The sequence below is a fragment of the Hippoglossus hippoglossus genome, chromosome 15 (assembly GCF_009819705.1).
Source record: "Hippoglossus hippoglossus isolate fHipHip1 chromosome 15, fHipHip1.pri, whole genome shotgun sequence".
NCBI classification, from domain to species: Eukaryota; Metazoa; Chordata; class Actinopteri; order Pleuronectiformes; family Pleuronectidae; genus Hippoglossus; species Hippoglossus hippoglossus.
Window position 1 is genome coordinate 10,106,959 of NC_047165.1, and position 20,984 is coordinate 10,127,942.

The 20,984-nt window shown below is 40.7% G+C and overlaps 1 protein-coding gene across 24 annotated transcripts in view; it reads right to left on the reverse strand.

The window, feature by feature from the left end:
* Nucleotides 1–20,984, reverse strand: part of kcnma1a (potassium large conductance calcium-activated channel, subfamily M, alpha member 1a) — a 137,783-nt gene that overhangs the window by 25,703 nt on the left and 91,096 nt on the right. For 4 of the 24 annotated variants that reach the window (XM_034607803.1, XM_034607805.1, XM_034607795.1 and 1 more), the window contains exons 10-19: nucleotides 19,170–19,280; nucleotides 18,934–19,039; nucleotides 18,051–18,133; nucleotides 17,885–17,954; nucleotides 16,709–16,864; nucleotides 15,950–16,059; nucleotides 15,711–15,779; nucleotides 11,632–11,718; nucleotides 11,455–11,531; nucleotides 10,073–10,081 (exon numbers count right to left, since the gene is read on the reverse strand). In XM_034607803.1, the coding sequence (XP_034463694.1) occupies nucleotides 10,073–10,081; nucleotides 11,455–11,531; nucleotides 11,632–11,718; nucleotides 15,711–15,779; nucleotides 15,950–16,059; nucleotides 16,709–16,864; nucleotides 17,885–17,954; nucleotides 18,051–18,133; nucleotides 18,934–19,039; nucleotides 19,170–19,280 (878 nt within the window). Of the gene's footprint in view, nucleotides 1–1,303; nucleotides 1,385–1,775; nucleotides 1,809–6,332; nucleotides 6,507–10,072; nucleotides 10,082–11,454; nucleotides 11,532–11,631; nucleotides 11,719–14,512; nucleotides 14,525–15,710; nucleotides 15,780–15,949; nucleotides 16,060–16,708; nucleotides 16,865–17,884; nucleotides 17,955–18,050; nucleotides 18,134–18,933; nucleotides 19,040–19,169; nucleotides 19,281–20,984 lie in introns of all 24 variants that reach the window. The other 20 variants (XR_004616165.1, XM_034607782.1, XM_034607786.1 and 17 more) reach the window with 13 other exon arrangements.

Consider the following 20,984-nt stretch of genomic DNA (forward strand, 5'->3'; position numbering starts at 1 on the left):
ATTGTGACAAACATGAATTAATCAGGAGCCTCTCAGTTTTACTTCTCCATTGTGCTTCACTTTGTGGTAGAACAAAGCTCGAGACACGGCTTGGCTAAAGCCAGTCAAATCAGATACTGTGTCATCTCAAGCGGAACGTGTAGCTCGGTACTTTCATTTCAGCAAATATAAAATTTAAAAGTAATAATTTATACTATTACTTATTCAAATAAACTTTAAACATTAAAGATTTATCGGATACATTTTGGCATTATGTGCAGAAGGTTTGGTTTAATTCTTAATCTAAAAATACAGTTTAGTAGATTTACATGCTGAATTGTTTCTTCTTTTTTTTTTGCTGTAACTTTGACATTAATCACAGTTTGTGCAGTGGCAACCTTCTGTGTCTAATATGAGAATACATACGTATACCTGATGTTCACCCAGCCATTCAAACACACACACACACACGCACACACTCTCTCTGCAGAGTCAAGCCGTATGTATTGAAGGGGTCATGGCACACTGCAGAAAGACAACAGGGGCAGATGAGTAAAATATCTGGTTGCAAAGTTGACTGCGAGAGGCGGAGCCCTTTTCCTCCCTTTGGTCGAGGGCTGGTTGGTTGGTTGTTTGGAGGAGAGAGCATGCTTGTGTGGCCCCGGGCGATAAACAGACGTTTATCCCAGCCGTCAGCTGCCTCCTTGATTTACGGGGCGCCACCGATAGCTCCTGGATTCATCTGGCCCTTGTCAAACACGTGCAGCGTTAGAGAGCACTCACCCGCCCTGGCAGGTCCACTGTGCATCCTGCACAACCCAGACGGCAACTGTCCCTTCCTGAAATGCTAATCACATGACGGTGCTGTCCTGCATGCAAGAACTTATCAGATCGCCATGACCCAATGTAAACTGGACGATGAGGAGAAGCAACAACAACTGAAAATGTTTTCTTCTGTATGTGAGCTGAGCTGGCTTTGCCTTTATACTTTCTGCTGCATGAACAAGCTTTGTTCTTCGTCGGCAGTGCAAATGCATGAAATAGCTTTTTAGGCCATGCATTGTTGTGTTGCTACATTTAAAAAATAAAACTGCTATTATGATTGCGACAATTTCTTTTAGATGTGCTAAAGAGGACGTCCCTATTTCAAAAGAGGAAACAAAATAAAATGTCTAAATGTTTATAAGAACATAAACATTACATAAAAATGTACAAAGAAAATGTTAAAGTTGACGGATAGCATTTAAAAAAAAAAAAAAAACTTAAATTTATTCTTTACCAGAGAGAAATAAATGCATTTAACAATTATTTACCAAAAAATTACCTAAATTGCAATCGGCTTTGAATCGAACGCCAGCCTCTTTTTGACTTCCACTGTTCCCTGGTGTTGTAGCGCCATCTGCTGCTACATGCAGCACAATACAAAAAGAATATTTTCATGGAACTACATGGTATTATCAAACACAAAAAAAATGTATCAGTCTCTAAAAATACCATGGGACTACTTTAACTGCCTGTCAATATACAGTAGGGTCCATATTATTTAAGGATAATAAGTTAGAAACAAAACAATATGTATATAAGTTAAACACTAAATTTACTTGTTATGTTTACTTTCACATTTGGTCTTAAGACACAAGACAACATCAGTACATGCTAAAGGAATAGGGGACAACAGAGAGAATACTAAAGCACAGCATCAGTACTAGTTATGTTACATGTGATAATATAAAGGGGGTCTAGACTGTAAACACAGAGCTGGAGCAGAATGGAGAAGGACGGAGAAACACACTTACGTGATCTGACATATCCATTATACTTATATTTGGCTGAGGAGAATGCAAAGACAAGTGGCAGGTCACACGGAGGGAGTAAGGATGTAATGAAACAGACACATTAGGAATAGAGACATCAACGTAAGAGCAGTGGATGGACATGGAATCAAATGGAACTATGATGAAGTGCTACCAGTGAAAGGCATGAGGACAAAAATAAGAAAAAAGGTATAAATGATTCAAGTAATGGTGGTGGTGATGTAAGAATGGCATTGATGGCACAAAAAGTGGCAGACAGGTGAATGTGATGAAGTGTCCGCTCTCAGTGTGAGCCATGTCTTTAGGAAAGTGTACTAAACCTGTGATGGGATGGAATGACAGTCTAATTATTACATTTCTTCAAAGGGTCTGGTATTTGAGGTTACACAGTTTCAGTGGTGGATTCAACATTGCAATATTTATCATCGATAAAAATGCTCGGACGTTCTACATTTCTGTTTTGACACTGTGACGTCTGTAGACAGAACAGAGGAAGTCACCGTGGGAAACAAAGACAACATGGATGTAGACGTCCAAAACACAGACAGCACACACACGCTGCGCAAACACACACAATACACAGGGACTTGATCTCAACATGTAGTCAGGAAAAAATGTCCTGCACATTTAAATCCCTTCTTATTTAAAATGGATTAACTAAGGTTTCCAGTATTTATCTATGAATGACAGTTTATGGCCTTGACAGAGGAGGTACAGACGACTGGTAACAATATAAGAACTGGTTGAGTGCAGACTTGAACTGAGCTCTGAGCTGCTGACACTCCCCACTCTTTTCCATAGTCTCTTCCAGCAGTAAAGGTCACAGCGAGGGCCCAGGGCTGAACTCTGACACGGATCCTCAAACAGGGACCTAAGGTGGCCCTGGCATCTGTCTCTAGCAATCTGCCCGCACTGCAGAGGCGGCAGACTAACTGGCTAGCATCTGGGGCGTAGCGAGGCGGCATTGGACAGAGAGTGGGGGCGGTGGGTGTGTGTGGGTGTGTATGTGTGTCAGTGGGAGGGGGGGGGGGGGGGGGGGGGGGGGCATGCCTGCCTGGTGGACAGGATCTGTCAGGGCAGGTTTGGTGACGGACCAGCAGGGCTGGGAAAATGAAAATGCAAACATAATTTCCGTGTCAGGACAGATAAGGTTCCCGGCAATGAGATGCAGATACAAACACATCCAGAAACACAAGAGATAGAAAGTGCATGTTGTTACACACACTAGAAGTGCACGCACGCACGCACGCACGCACGCACACACACACACAGCCTCGAAGGTTGTGGACTATAGCCGAAAGCATCTCCCGAGCTCGGAGCCCCCTACCCTTGTCCATAGCTCAGATTATAGAAGCGTCAACCTCTGGATTATATAAACCCAGACTGTGGTGACAATCAGGTCACAAGTAAGAATGCATGTAACTAATATACAGACCAAAAATAAACTGATGATCCAGCTAAAAAAACTTCTGAGACAATATTTCTAAAATTTAGCGTACACACAAATCCCACCAATCACACAATAACTTTGTCTAAATGTTCATCTGCAAATATAATGTTTGCTTTAAACTATAGTTTTGACTACACCTTAAATATAGAAAGAACTTAAATTCCGCAAAATCTGCAAAAGTTTCCTTAAAACTGAAGCCTATGTCTCATCTTCATGTTTCACTCCAATAATTCAACATCTGACTAAACTCCAACATCACTGTATGTGTACAATCCCGAACAACAGAAGACTGAATTAATCTGGTTGGCTAATTCGTCCACTTTAGCTCAAGGTTTATCTTATTTCATCAAATACCACATTACTCACTAAACCCTTTGGATGAGAGGCTATTCATTAAAATATCATATCATTAAAGCCCATAAAGCAATAGCAAGGTTTATGTTCATGTCACCATTAAAGAGGTGAGTGTATTCCACTGTGAAGCATAAATGTGACTTGCATCAGATCACAGGATGCATTAAATTAAACAGTGCTATCCAAGAAATCAATTATCCAAATACTAGGGGCCAGACAAATCTGGCTCGGATGTACAAGAGCATGAAGTCATCATGGATAAAGACGTCTTATCCTCTCAGTGTAGTGGGAGTGGGGGGGGGGGGGGGGGGGGGGGGGTGTTAAGAGATGGGAAATGGGGAGAGGAAATCCAGCAATCCCTGACTGACAAAGCCCAATGCACTATTTCAATAAACTCACTTTGTTCAGACAAAGTCAGAGTTAAAAAGGGAAGGGAATCTAAGACAGAGGAGGCTTTCCTGAAATCCTACAGGGGGTTGAGGGAGAAGTGAGATCAGTAACCATGTAATGGCCAGTAATTGGTATCGGGGGATATCAGCGCAGGCTGAACTACAAGAGGCCAAGCCAAACTCATCATGGCTTGTTTGACACTAATCTAGGCTGAGTCGGCAGACGGTGGGAGAATGTTGAGAAGGAAATCAGATCTGTATGTCTGAACCCAACGCTTTGATAGTGAGGCCTGCCGCTGCCATGTCTAATTGACGGACAATTTTGTATTTAGTATCCACTCAAAAGGAAAACGAGAAGGAGGGGAGCCGTCCTCTTCTTACCTTTTTCTTTATCAAGCCGACATCACCTTTTTTGTAATTCTCATTTTGTGTTTTCTCTCCCCTCTCCTTTTCCCTTATCTACCTTTTTGTCCTCTTTCCTGCTCGAAGAAAACTTCTCTCTCTCTCTGCACCTCACCTCTACCCTCCTCATCCACTTCCTTTCTCCTGGCTAAGGCTATATACATTACGAGTTGTATAGACTGATCTTAAGAAAATCAAAGCTGCAATCAGAGCAGGACATTATTATACATCTTGAGGAGTTGCACATGAGAACACAGGCGACTGGACTTGCTTGTGATTCTTGAAGATGTTTCAAATCATATCCAAGAGGCTTCTTCAGTTCTGTCCACGTCTCTGCTGGTCAGCCTTGTTGTGAAATGTGTCTCACTCTCACGTTGAGTTGTTTGTTCTGAGATTTCTGCAGGATTCTTTCAGCTCAGTGGATTTTCACAGTTTGAGTCCAGATGAAAAACTGATTACGTTTTGATCCCTGCATCTCGAAATAAAAGTGGTTCCTGTATTCTGCACGTTTCCTGCAATTCCATCTCACACTCCTGCTCAGGTCGAAGGGAATTTGTTCCAAAGTGTTTAGTGACTGAACTGAAGAAGCCTCTTGGATGAGAAACACAAGCAGGTCCAGTCGCCTGTGGTCATGTGCAACTCCTGCAGATACTATGACCTGGATGACTGAGAACCTTGACGGATACTTATCTTCAACTGTGCAGTGTAAAAATTAAAAACCTTGCACAGTAGCTCAGGGAAGCTAAGTCAAAGGTAAAAAAAGAAAAAAATCAAAGTAAAATAGGACAAAAGAGTTCAGGACTAATTTTAAAAATGAAAAAAACGCTTTAACTGAAACGTGAACAAACTGAAAACAGTGTATACCTCCAAAGTAAAATATAAGACATCAATAAACAAACAAACATTAAATAGCAATATAACACCTTGAGAATAAAGACGAATATATTCCATTTTTGTGTACAGAGATATCTTACCTTAAAAGACAAATCAACACCAACTCTAATAGTGATACAATCACACAACTGCATGAGTGGTGCAACATATCTAACACCTACAGTACTGAACGGTACAGCAGCAGCACCACAGAGCCACACCACCACTGGACCCACCACACACACATTACACTCAGGGTATAAGACCAGTCAAATAATAATGAGAAAGAGCTGAACGCAAGGGTGAGAAATCAAGTGTGAACAAAATAAAGTAAAGGTGATGAAGAGGTATAGATAGAGAGAGATAGAGAGAGAGAGCTATAGATAATGAGAAATAGAGATAGAGAGATAGAGAAATAGACATTGAGATATGGAAAAATTTAGATAGAGATATAAATAACTAGATATAGAGCTATAGAGATATAAAGAAAGAGATAAAGATGAATAGAGATATAGATATAAAGAAATAGAGATAGAGTTAAGAAGAAATAGATATATAGATATAGATAAATGGAGATAGATACAAAGAAATGGAGAAAGAGATATAGATAAATCGAGTAGAGATAAAGATAAATAGATATGGAAATATAAAGAAATAGAGATATAGAAAAATTGAGATAGAGATATGAAATTAGAGATACAGAGATAGAAATATAGATACAATTAGAGATATAGAGAATTCGAGATAAAACTATAGCGAAATAGAGAGAGCGATAAAGAAATAAGGATATAGATACAGAGATATAGAGATAGATGGATAAAGATGCAAGTAGGTCAAAAACAACTAGCTAAAAACTTATATTTATAATATTTGATAGACAGAAATATAACAAACAAATTCCCATAATCCACAACTACGGAGTCACAGTTAACAGAGTACACCACGTGGACAACATCACAGACACACGGACACACACACACGTACACACACGTGCCTCTGCATGGCACGACACACACACACAGAGCACACACCACAGACACGTAACAGCATGTGTTGGGCGGTGTCACTTACAGGCACGTAAAGTGGTTGCGCAATCATGAACAGAGACAGAGGAAAGTGGGTAGGCCCTCTGAAGGGTGTCCATGTTACTATGTACACTGCCTGACATGCAAGAGCAGTCTTGCTCTGAACGGCCGCAATCAAAACAACATGCCAGTTTCATTCGTTTGTAGACGGACATCTTGGCTACAGTCATGTTTTGGGATGAGAGGAGAGGAAAATCAGCAGGTTAATGGCAAGAGGAGAAATTATTCATCCAGGGGAAGTCGGAAGGTAACTTCATCAGAAAGTGCAAGCCTTAGCCACCCGCTCCCACAGGCTTGAGCCCCAAAGTTAAACAACACAGTGCAAGTGCAGAGACTTATTCCGATCTAAAATCAAATTTCATTCAGGAAATCGTCAAATTACTTTCTTTTTTTAGACTTCGACAATTCATTGATCCAATTTGGTGATGTAATAATGCTGTTTATAGTATGATTCGTTCACTTTGACTGGTTCTCTAGGGGTCAAGCTGTGTGCTAAGGCTGTAACAGGTCAAAAGGCAAAACTATAACAGTGGGAAAGAGGGGTGAGGAAAGGGGGTTGAGGGAGGGAGGCATTCGGGGGAGAGAGGCATGAGCAATGTCTTGAGCAGCAAACCTCATACAATGTTTCATACATTTGAACATCCTCTATCCATTTGGGCTGAACGAGTGGATCACGTACCTGTATCCCATCATGCAGCTGTAGCGGCTCTGTCCAAGGCATCACACTATTCAACTGGCTATAGACTTTGCCAATTCATGCTCAAGTCAGACCTGCGTCTTCACTGCTCTGCTCCCCGGGGGAAGCTTCACTCTGATGTGCATGTGTGCAGAAACACTGTAACTACATTAAATTGTTTACATGTTTTATATTCAGTAATTATCAGAGTTCATTTAAAGTGAGCCCATGTGACTTTTGAAAGAGGAGGACATTACTCCTTTTGCTGCTACTTGGTAGCTTATGTTAGAAAGCAAATGATAGCTTAGCATTCGTTCTATTACTAAATCAGGTTCATGTGTTAATGTTACCAAATGTAGGTGTTGTTGTCAGTTGTTTATCATATTTAAAAAATATGTTTTTGTGCTTTTGCATTAATAATAATAATAATTTTAAAACCTCAACTCATTTTCTCCACATAATTTCAATTTATGAGGTCAAACAAATACTGTGTATTGTTGCTGTGAGGTGTCAGGTGTAAATTAAGTTGTGTAGCGTAACATGGATGTTCTTTGCATGTTCGTATTTGTTATATATTAGTTATTATCTTTAACTACCGAAGTTGTTGCAGTTACCAAGTTCCAATAAACAGTTGTTCTCTAGCACCCTACAATATGTTGTTATATTGTCTTCACACAATAAAGTCGTGGGGTAAAACTGTGGACTAATAGTCTCTCATGATATTTTGAAATTCACATTTCAGCATCTGGTTTATAGGAGGTGCTTTATTGTTTGTTAGCCAAATCCCACATGTCATATCTAAAACACTGGGAACTCGGGTATTTCACTGATCTTTCTTTTCAGTCGCTTTACAAAGCTGCCAATCCAGAGATTACGTGCTCTTGTTCAGGTGAGATTGGATGTGCAGTCTGCAGAACTGTACCACTGTAGAAGTCCTTAACTACCAGCTAGCCTGCAGCCACAATACTGTAAAGCATCTACTTTCTATGTGTGTGTGTGTGGCTGTTGTGTGAAGCCCTAAACCCAGAGGGGAGCAGGAGTGAAAGTTCCCAGAGCAGCGTCTCTAGATTGCCGTGACTCTGAGCAGAAACAGTCCCTGGTCCCCATTCTCTCATTGCCAAGGTGCGAGCAGACAGCGGCCTAATAATGTCTGGCACCTTTACAGAGACACTCTCAGCATCTTTGACTCCGAGTCACATCGGGAAATAAGGTCCTGAATTAAGTGATATACGTTTCAGCCTCTGGCCAAGAAAAGAATGGGGAACCCAGATCACAACCCATGGGATGGAGGCATCAGGGACTGTTGTATCGTCTAGCATGCACATGTGCCTTATAAGAGCATGCAGAAATACTTTAGTTCTCAGCAACAAGGGGAGGTACAGATATAACTGTTCACAGTGATGAAACAGTTTTGGAGACATGGCAGACAAGTGCAGCAAGGCTTTCAGTTCATGCTGAAACTTCTCAACTTCAGAGTTTTCGCACGGGGGCACTGGGACCACGGTATATGTATGGTACAGTGTGAATTGCTGACACGAGGAGGGTGAGCGATGGACAACACACACAAAGACTCACAGACACACTGACAATGTCTTGGACTTCTGACTTCACAAATACCCAGATTCCGGCCTACAGGATCGTGAGGTGTTCGTTTCAGGGCATTCCCCGTTTGAGGATTCAACACGACGGCTGCCCTGATAAACTGTGTGCGTGGGTTTGATCGGTCACCACCTCTTAAACTCCATTAAAGCACAACAGACTCAAACAGAAGCTATCAGGGCGCTGTGTTGAATCCAGAGGATGTCCCGAAGAAAGCACCATTCTGATAGATCCCCCTTATTCAACAAGAGTGCAGGGAAAAATGGCCTGAGCTTTTCAGCAGCAACAAACAGTGCATAAATATTTTTTCCTTGAAATGGCAAATTCACACAAGCCTTACTATACTAGATGATGAATTTATCTAACTGTAGACTCAGGTTTTGATTGAATTAAATGTTGATTAAAAACACATTTAGTCCTTGCATTCTTGCTGAACAGGTTCTAGGGGATTTGAGTTTCCTCTACAGACATCACCATTTTCATTAAGTCATATTGGACATGACCCTGGCAGGGCACCACCATCTAGTGGCAATGTATTGCTATGACAATTAATACTCCTATTGCGCGCGGACATTTCACCCAGTGCAGTGAGTTCAAAGGAAAAAAGAAGAAATAAAAAGAAAACAGGCCCTCGGACTGTCCAGATCTGAACTCCACGAGGCTGATGCGCTGACATTTAAATTCGGAAAGGAACCGATGATCTCTGAAACCCCAGCCGTAGCCAGGCGAGGACCCAGAGTTTAGAAACGGGGCTGAGATCACAGAGAAGTGGGGCAAAAGGGGGGGGTGGGGGGGGAGGCCAGATTGTTTTGATTGTGTTTTGGCAGCCGACACTGGTTAGGATTTGAAAAACTTCCCACAAGGACATTTTCTGCTCTCTGAAAGCAAGGCCGCACTCAAAACTTGGTTTGACAGAAAGCAGATCAATTTAAGATCTCAGTGATCCTTGATCATTTTCCTCTGTTTGCGTTAGCTCCTCTAAATCCATGATTAACGTACGACATCCCAGAATTTTATTACGTCCTCTCTGCGCTTTCTCGGAGCATGACACTTGGAGGAGGTTAATCACGGATAATGACAGAAGACTCGCAGCAGATTGGCTTTCAGCTGCCAAGTACGAGTTTGGTTTGATGATCAAAATAGTGAGGAAAAATTGAGAGATCATCGGCCACATGTGATTAAGTCACACTCTATTTAATTGCCTTTTCCAGCTCGTCAGAGCTTGAGCTAACTGGGCCATTGAGGAGGAGGAGAAGTGACGCTGGTGTGAGTTCGTTATGTGCTGTTTTGGTTCTGGTCTGAGCACAGTGTAGAAATGAGAGGCAAGGAGAGGGATGCAGAAGCTACACTGGTTCATGCAACATAGATACAGTATACTATTTGCTGAAGAGGAAAATAAAAAACACTTGCACTGCACCCTGGGTAAATGAAACCCTTTTGTTTTTACTCACAATAAATCACTACCAGCGAGTAGTTAAAATAAAGTGGCGTTTTCCAATGGCAGCAGGGAAGGAAATACATCGAAAAATGTGTCACTGGTCATAAAGAAACATGGGAAAAACAACAAAAGAGAACAAAACATGATAGAACAGAACATTGTGTGGGACAGACTCCCATTGGAGCTGTCATCTTTCTAAATGCAATTGTTGGAAACTACAGTAATAAGGTTTGTTTAAAAGCTACGTCCATCAGCGGAAAACAGTTTACAGTTTATCTAAATGAAACTAGAGTGTGAAAGGCCTGGCAGAGGTAAGAACAAATAAAAAAAAGTCAGATTCATTAACATGACAAAGACAAAAGAAGGAAACGATGGGTGTCTGTTTTAAAAGCAGGTTTTGTCTCCACCAGGCTGCTTTACTGTAATTGTCTGTGACCTTTAGTGGAAATATGGGGATATTCACCTGAATTATTTATCCAGCAGCTAAAATGTCCTGACAAGTGACTAGTGCACATAGGTCAGGTTGTATTCACATGCTGTTCCTGCCTTAATGATAATGTCATGTCTGCATACGAATAGGGGGAAACTAGCGAGTTATTTTACTGGCCTGTGGTGAACAGAATATAACAATTAACAGCACAGTGTGTTTACGCGCTGGAACATTGCAAATATTATAATGTGGCTGACCCCAATACTTTTAATACTCTAAGATGATTTATTTATAAGTGATATAACAAAGTAGGTCATGTCCACTTGTACTTTAAATATGAGAAGTAAAATCGTATTGTCTTGAGCAGAGAAATTATAAATTGCACAAATCTCATATACTGTGAGATTTACTGTGGGAGTTACTATCTATGCATTTTTATATGTCCAAAATATCAATGATAACATCGTATTTACAACCTTTTGTATCGATTCTTTTTCTTTTTCGTGTGCACAGCTGTCAACAATCAGCTTTATCCGTTGTGTCTTTCTCAATTAGTTTTAACACTTGAAAAATCCCTTTACCTTACTTTTAGCATAAATAAACATGTGATTCAATGATTAAACCAATTAGAAAACACACCCGAGGATGACAACGCTGAGATTTTAGCAATAAAATAAAAGTCAGTTACAGACTGAGGAGCATACCCTAATGAATGTTATGGGAATTCAAATGAGACCCAGAGTAAACACTTTCCTATGAGGGTATAATGGTATGAAAACACACAGTAAAATCACCTGTACCACAGTACAGAGGAACAATGAGAGGCAAAACATTAGAGTACGAACTGGTAAAAAACCTCACGTATAATGGGACGGACGGACCCACGGGTAGGTTTGGGAGGGGGGAGGAGGGGAGGGAGAGAGGGAGTCAACGGGGGGGCAAAATAAAGGCGCAGCCATACTCACGTCGTTTGCAGCCACACTTCTTGATCCGCTTAGGGTCTGTGATGTCATCGTGACAAGCTTTGCAGTAGAAGAAAGCTCTGAAAAAAAAAAAAAAAGAAACACGGTGAAAAGTGAAACATTTTTAGCACTTGAAATAATCAGCTGTTGAGTGGGTTCATTGGGACGACTGGGTTTTACCTCTTCACTTCTTTGGCGTCACTGGCGATAAAGAACCCAAGTGTTCCCTCCTGCATCTTGACGTGGTTCCCCGGGTTGATGAGGATGCTGGACAAGTCAAGAGAAACGAGACAAATGGCGGTCGTTAGTGCCGGGACAACGCTCCGTCCACGCACACAACACGCTAATCAAGAGGAATGGTACACACACACTTGTTGAGGCCTTCAATCGAGAGCTTGGTTTTCTCTGTGTTGTAATTTGGGACAATTTTTGCCGATGTGGTGCTCACACGGATGGACAGAATGTACAGAACAGTATGATCGCACACTGTGAATTTGAATTATTTTCTTTACAGGGTGGCATCGAACTGCCCCGGGGTGAGGGGTGGGGGGGGGACAGAGAGAATTAAAATCATGGCCATGGAGGGGTTTTAGCCTCAGCACTCAAATACAGTCATCTAGAGTCAAAACAGATGTTATGACGGCCGCTGAGAACAGAGAATGTGCAGTAAGTGTCATTATCTCGGTTAGTATCGGACAGTGGGATGCAAGGGAATGAACAGCTCGTTTCCTTTATTAACACTAAAGGTTGATTCTGCTCAGTGACTCCTAATGTCTCTTAAAAATCAGCAGTGACTCTTCTCTGTTGAATTATAGTGTGGAAATAATTACAATGCATTTCCAGCCAGGTCAATATTGACCTAAGATTTTATACTCTTACTGTACGACAGCGTATTATATATTAGTACGACTTTTTTTTTTATTATGGGTGAGACCCAATTTACTACCCCAAGCACTTTAAGCGACTGGCTGTATCATTCCCCATTAATTAGACTGAGACAAAGAGTAGACCACACACACATACTGTACGCTTACGCTCACACACGCACGCACACACACACACTGGTCATTAATGGTTACCTGTGGGCAACAATCATCAATGATGTGAGTGTGAACTAAGAAACCAAGACACTGAACCCACAACTCTTTTAAAAGGTCACACTCCTTCAGAATAAGAGCCCAGGGGAAAGCTGATGGACATTTAATTCTTCATTATTGCATTTGCTCTATTTTGTAACATAACATTTGTTCGTTTTATGTGATAATAATACTTATCTCATGGTTCAATGTTGGGGGTGTCAATTTGAAATTAATCTTTGTATTATAAATATCAATTTATATATTTTATGTATTTATTTATCGAGCCTATTCTTAATTATTAGGTAATTCTGAAATGGAGCGGTATCTGTGTAGTCTCAGGGCAGTAGCTACTTTCCTCTGGGCCCTGAAAACAGGTTTCACTGGAGAAAACAAACAAAAATATTAAGGGAGCAATTGAATCCATACACATTCAGGAGGTGTGATCAAATTGCACCAGTCATGCAGATCAGATTTGTCTTTCCACTCTGCAAGAAGTAAAATAGCATGTAACATTCGCTCAGATTTAATGGCCCCCAGAGAAGTAAACAGGCAGTGAGCCTGGCATGCGCTTTAGTCAAAAGAAATGAAAGAAATAGATCAAATGAAAGAAATAGATCAAGACAGTTCCACAAACATTGCTGCCCAAATCTGAGATTTTACAGGTGAATCTATCCCAGACATTTCTCTTCAGTCGGGTGCAAACTGATGAGTCGAAGCTTTAAAAAAAAAAAAGCATCAAAACCTCATATTGTGAGCAACAAGGCAAGCAATCGAACACTGTATGTGATCGTGTCAGAGCATGCAGTTACCAAACAGCATGAAGAGGACGATAATCAAACAGAGATGCATACTGCAGTACAGGTATAGGGACAGGTACGTAGATGCAGACGGTTGCAGTAACTTCTGTGCAGTTGGATTGTTTCTCAAACACCAAACTGACAGGAAGTGACCTCACTTAAGAACATCTACTCGATAGACACACGAGCATGACTGTACATGGTGGATGAGATGTACAAAAATACACATGAAACGCACACACACATTCACTCTCTCCCTGTCAAGGTAACCGCACCCACACAAACACACACAAACACACATAAACACACATAAACACACACAGACGCAGACACACGTACATGCACAGATGGAGATACATATAGCAATGACAACATGAGAGGGTGGTGGAATGCAAAAGTGAAATGCGGGGCACTTGTGAACATTGTAGCCTGTGGTTATTTAATTTCGCCTTGGATAAACTTAGCGCTATCCAAACTCAACAGCTCCATGCCTTTCCTAGTGTGTGAAGTGATAGAGAGAAAACAAAGGTGTGTGAGGTGCTGCTGGTGTAATAAAACCAGGAGGAAAAAGAAGCACTATCGTATCAGCCACTGCCTAAAGCAATGGCAGAAAGTCAGTCAGTTTGTTTCAGGATTAAATACAAAAGTGTAGAACAACAGATTATCAGTGTTTATTGACACCACATCTGAGGTGTGAGGTGTGTGAGTATATAAACTCCTCAATGATCCGGAGTCATAGAACCATGAAGGACGGTTCAGGCGATGATTTCTAAAGTACAGCAGGGTAAGAAACGGAGCAACACTGGGGAGAAAAAAAGAACTGAAAGTGAGAGAAATAAACTAAGCAGGGGGACTGGTAAAAGGACAAAAACTGAAAAGATCCAAAGATCAAATAAGAGGTAGATATGGAGAGGGTGAGCGTTTGGCCTTGGTACACTGACGACAGCAAAGACAAAGAAACAGCACTTCTACAAACACGTCCAATTTATTCTATCCTCCCTCTGCCTGCAAAGAAGTTAGTGCATTAAGCACAAGGGACACCATAAAAGAGAGTTAGAAAAAAAGAGAGGCCTGTGTGATAGTGTGTGGGGGAATATCCTTGGGGGGGAAACTCCCAAAGTCGGAAGCTTTAAAGTGGTGGAGATTGGGTGGAACTTTGGAAGTTAGATAAGGTAGAGGGCATACCGCTTTCGGCTTCTGCAAACAACAAGAAGAAATCTCAAATCAAACATGTTATCATGAACATCGACGAAGAGGAAAATAAAACTGTTGCTAGTGTTTTTCGGGCCTATTTTGTTGGTGCGCCTCCATGTGGCTGTGTACTGTATGTCATGCTCGTCTAATGTTGAGCTCCTGGCACCTAAAAATGACTGTTAATTTAAAAAAAAAAAAATGTTTGTAACAGAGGTTAACTTTTGATAAGAGAATGATGACATCAAACGTCACTGAAAATTATTAGAAATTTTATTAATAAGCTTTAGATATAAGGAAATTTATACCATCAAAGTATATTTAAAATGTCCTATATTATAAACAATATTTCTAACACTAAAGTGTGAAGGTTGAATTCTAATGTAGTGGCAAGTGTTGGCCATTTTTATATTTTCAAGTGTACATTTTACATTCTAGTAAACTATATAATATGTACACAAAAATCTAAATGACCTTCGTTAGCTTTGCAACTTTGGCATATATGAGTGGGGGAGGGTTGGTGGGGGTTTGGCAATTGAGATTAATGAGTAAATAACACTTCATGTTGTTGAGTTAGTAGAGTTAGTGGTTATCATATCCAGGCTGCACAAGGACACTGTAGAATCAGTGAAACATAGTGACACAGATCGGTGACTTAGATGTGACTGTATCTCTAAACTGACAATAAGGTGTTTGGATGTTGTGTTGATCCAGTATAGTCGTCTGTTACTTGTCTGAAACTAACACTTTATTTTAGCCTGCGAGGTCTGATATCAGCCTTGGGAATATGTTACTTCCACCAAGGACGTACAGTGAGTTGTCTCAGTCCATTTTAATCAAATTTTCCATGAAATTATGTGGATATTTTGCTACTTTCCCATGTAATACTGGACTCAAATGAAACCATCTAAAATCCAGATTAAATTCAATTTTAAATTAAATTTATTTCTACTATTAAAACCACAATTGCAGCTTCATAAGGTAAAACATTATTTATTCAATGTATTCGAAAATAAAGATTAACCGTAACATTAAATCATATCAGCAAGTTACAGTTTCATTTAAACTAATATCAGCTGTGATCAGAGCTGCAAAGAGGATTTGGGGAAAGAAAATATCAGACATATTATTAAGAGAAAATGATCAGTAGTTTTCACTGTGGCCACAGATGAAGTGGATACATTATACAAACCTGCTTTCTCTTTGCTCGGACTTGTATTCGATGGCAATGAGTAACAGCTTCAGCTTCACGTAACACAGCCTGTAAAACACGTGCACTCATTAGAGCAGAGCAGATTACAGGCAGATGTCTGATGTGTTTGGAAAAACCTGTGAAATCCACATCCTCACATCCACACAGACCCTTTCTCTTCACGTGGGCTACCTACCATTGACAGTGGGCTTGCTGAGTGGGTACAGAGTGATACTTACTCACAGATAGTGGGGAACGAGAGGCCCACAAAGGCACTGGACAGATACTCTGTGTACATCTCATTAGCCACTCCTTCAAGGTAATACTTCTGCCATGTGTCCTCCTCAATCTGACAACAACAAAAAAAAAGTACAAGCACGGAAATGTCACAGATGAAGCTAAAAAAGAAAGGAAGAAAAAAAAAAAAAAAGAAGCCACAAAACAGTGTTTTCCTTCCAGCAGCAGTCCAATGTGGTCTGCAGATGTTCCCCCCCCACAACCTCAGCCTGGTCATTATAAACTGATCCATCATCTTTATGACATGAGAACAGTTCTTTGATAGAAGCAAGCACCTCTTCAATACTGAGCCACAGAAACACTGAACAGATTCCATATGAAATGTCACAGTAAAATATGATGTGCCAGGATGACGGAAAACACTCTAATGGAAGTCTTTTCTCTGGACAGAGACGTCAAGACTTCCCAGGGAATGTGCTCTCTCTGTGTGTGTGTGTGTGTGTGTGTGTGTGTGTGTGTGTGTGTGTGTGTGTGTGTGTGTGTGTGTGTGTGTGTGTGTGTGTGTGTGTGCGTGATGGATCTGATCCATCTGTCAGCAGAGAACTTACTGTATCAATTTATGTTAACCTCACCTTCAATCCCAGAATAAATCATCTCATTTACAAAAATGCAACGTGAGGATTCAATCATCCGCATTACATCAGTCTGTTCAGAGGGAGTGACCGCAGCGAGGCGAGTTAATCTCTCGTCCTCTGCGTTACCTCAATGAAGGACCTCATGGAGAACAAGTTGGCCAACATCGTGGAGAGGCCCTGAGCTAGACAGCTCTGGGCAATGAAGCCTGCCTTCAGCTCCGCCAGGCAGATTGCATCGTCACCCTCCTTCCAGTTCCAGCTCGGAATGTTCAGCAGATGGGCCTTCATCACATGATAAGGACAGAGGAGGTCACAAGACGCAGACAAACTTCTCCGGTGATTCACATTTCTTCAAGGAACAGTTCAAACATTTTGCTAATTATCTCTTCTTTTGTTTGCCTGTTAGTTAGCAGCTCCACACATAAACGCGGCAGATTATCATTAAAACCTGGTGGAAGGATGAAGGATGAAGAATGAGACAGGGAAGAGGCAATAAAATTTTGGTGCGGGTCCTAGAATATTTTTTCCACGTTCTTTAATGTTACAAGATCGGGCATTTTTCTAAATGTTTGGGGATTCTTCAGAGAATAATTTGCGAATCTTGATGAAAAAATTCAGATATATTTTGGGAGTTGGTGGTTTTATAATGGCGTCGGATGGACTGTGCTGTCAAAGCTGTCAGTGTTCAAAATCTCTGCCCACTAATGAAATAACTATTTATTAGTGGTGTAGTGAATAAGTGAACAAGCAGGTAATTGTGGACGCAGCCCAGATGAGCTCTTCCTTTAAATCACTGTAAAGCAATATTGTATTTGCTGAGTAGTTTATTTAATAATTTGGCATTTACAACTACTATTGTATTGGATTTTTACAGTTTGCTAATGCTCTGATTTGTATCGTCTAAGTATTTACTTTAAAAAACCTTAAATAGGCAATTCGCCGTAAAAATGATAAAATGCACGTAGCTAAATCACACAACTGAGCGTAGCCCCTACAGCTTTTTGTTAAGTGTCAATCTAGTTATTGAATCACTTAAAAAACGGAGGTTAATGTATTACGATCCGTCATGAGTCATGAGTGTGTGAGCAATGGAGTGAGTTGACCTTTCAGAGATTATGTGTCATGCATGTGATGTAATTAAAAACCCAACGATGAAACCATCTACTTAAATGCACAGAGCATCTGTTACGCAGACAGGATGGTGGTTTATCTCCTGCCATGAACCTTCCTCCATTCGTGGGAGGACAGGGAACAGTCAGGATGCGGTGAAACGACAGCTCACATGACACCAGAACATCTTACCTTGTTGTGATACTGGAGCATCTGCGTGATTATTCTGATCTTGGGATGGTAGTTCTTGATTGAAATGACCCTAGACGAAAACCAGACAAACACATGGAACAGCGATTATGTAACATCATATCTGGTCAGTTTCCAGGACTTTCTCTCAGTCCAGACGATACAGTACCTCATGATGTTTGAGGCGTCCTCTGCATCAGGATCTGCGCAGTATTTATTGGCCAGGATCAAACAGGCATCTGCTGACTCGATCTAGAAACAAACATGTTAACATTATACTACATGTCGGTATTTATTAACGCGCACACAGTGGTTTTATCAAACTGTGGCTTTCTCCCATAAAATCCAATAAATCTGTGGATTGAACACTGACCAGTATAAATACACTTTCTCATGATATTGATCGTCTTTTTCTTTTCTTCTATTTTAATATCCATTTTGTTTAAGAAATACAAATAAAACTGAAACAGAGATGCATCTCATCTCTGTCCCTCTGCACCACAGACTGTATATAAAGATGAAAGACATGAAGGCGCCACTAAGTCCAAAAACGTGTTGTTGGCCCCCTGGTGGCTGGCTGCATTGTAGGTCATAAGCCCCGTCTCCTCCATATTAATGGATGGGACATGGACTAAAAAGTCAAAGTACAAACTTAATAATTTTTTCTCAAAGATAATTTCTGTGATGTTAGGTTATCACATTGATCCTTATTCAAGTGTTTCTTTTTCCAGTAAGTTTGGTTGTAATTAGTTGATGCTATGAAAACAGGGCATCCCCCTCCCCTGATTGCTTCTGCACAGACTCTGCCTCCAAACGATGTCATAAATGCAAGATGGCAGCATTCTTATGTGGAATATTTTTGGCTTCATTTCTGGATATCGAGATTTGTGGTCAATCTTTGTATACAGTCTATGTTTTGTATGGTTTCAATGTACTCTCAATAACAATTCAATTCTTATTCTGTCCTTTTTCTTTAATCTATACTTAAGTTCAAGCACAGTTGTCTATAATGATAGTTTGTTTTCATTGACGGGTCCCGTCGTCGACTGTACCTTCACACGGGCCAAATCGTGAGGGTTGAGAACAGATCCCTGGTAGAACTCGACTTGGGTAAAATGGCGTTTGAACAAGGCTTCCAGCTCAAGATTAGGGGAAATACTAGCACACAGAGGAAGGAGCAGAGGAGTTAGTGCACGTATGGACACCTCACGCACACAGGTCCACTGTGTTTCAAAGCATTGTGCTCAGTGCTAACCTACACGTGGTGAGGAAAAGAAAGTTAACTTACTTATGGAGAAAAACTATTTCAACATTAACATCATCCCTGTCCTTGTGTAGGAAGTCTTTGAGGAAGTTGGAGACACTTTCGAGGGTAATATGACCACAGACCACAATGTGCCTGGAAGGGGGGAAGAAATCATCTTGAGTGGGCAACATTAATCACTGCAGACACTGGCATGTCTCCCAAAGATAATCATTTAAACCCAAGCACTCTAACATCCACCTCAAATGTAGACTGAAAAAAAAGAAATCTATATACATGTCAAGAAATGTTGTTTCAAAGCAAAAGAGTAAGTGAATTATATCTTTTTTGCCATTTAAGTGAATATTTTCCCCCATGTAATGAAAGTGGTTAAATTCTGCAAGACAAGTGCAATCAAACACTCAACTCTGAACCACTTTAGAAAATCTCAGATATAATCACACAGCCCACAGTGGTTGGACTGTCATCCGTTCTCAATATAAAAACTGTCCCTTCGGCCAAACCGCCCCTCTGTGAGCTGAATGGATGTTGACAAAGACATGTACATCAATATGCTTGCGCTTTTATACAGAACATTACTTGAAACTTTCAAAGTGATTCGGAGGCCTGTGGTTGACACAAATTCTAAACAGGACCTCAGAGTATTTGACAGCTCGCTGGCAGGGTTGTGTGCAGCGGAGGCATCTGTGGACAGGGCTGATTACAACAGTACGGAAGCACGAGGTTAGATTAGACTACGTTTGTCCCTGTCTGTCCTCTGACTGCACTGTGGGACAGAGCGTGCAGGTTCAAAGGTTGCTTCACATTTATATCGAATATGAGGCTCATTTTAATAAGACTGAGGCAGTTTGGTCACAGTCCAAGTCGTATTAATATCTTAACTGTCTCAGCATTAAAACTTGTGGCTCCTCTGAATAATACATATTAAGTTTTAATGTCCCAGAGCTGAGAGAATTCCCTTCAACTCAAGAAAATGGATAAAGTTATGCTGTCTGACTTTCGTTATCTTATTCGTTTAATATTTTAATGTAGAACCTTTATACAGAACCCCGAAGGGTCATATAGGAAGAATTTCTTTGAGGATTAGTTTTGCTTTCCCTGCAATGTGTTTAGCATTCTCTTGAATGTGTTTTGTTCCCATCATGCAACAACATCATTCCAGTATAGGTGTATATCTATATGTGCAATCATGTGTATCCATGCAGCTGTACAGGAACTGGTTCTGAATGAATCCATAGAATCTCTAGAGACCTCTAAATCTAAGAATTAGTTTAAGTTTACTTTCACTAATGATATAGCCACAACTATTGAGCAGTAGTACCGAGCATACTTCATTGTGGAGTGGAAATGGGCTACGTATTAGAGTGTGGTTACCTGAACTGAGCTTGTTGGGACTCACTAGGCCGGGCTGGGTTCGGACAAAAATTCAGAAATGATATTGGGGTTGGGAAGTAACGTAAAAGAGCTCAAAACTTATTGTAAGGGAAGGCTAAACTAATCCTCAACAAAATTCTCGTTGTGACCCTTTGATAGTTCCCTAGTGTTAAGCTTTAATAAAGTAGTAGTATGACAAACATTTGGACAAGAATACTAATAGCACTATAAGTATATGTATACAACCACCACATGGGTATTATACGCCTTTTAATGACACTAATCTATGAGATTTAAGACACTCTGCAGTATGTGCTTTGTTATCACTGTGGTCAGCTGAACTACCCCTCTGCAGTTAAATGTCACTAAGACTTATTGCCAAAGCCCTAAACCAGACATCCAAATCCAAACAGTAGAATCCAGCCGTGCACTGCTGTGGATTAGTGTGGACGCTCGGCACACACC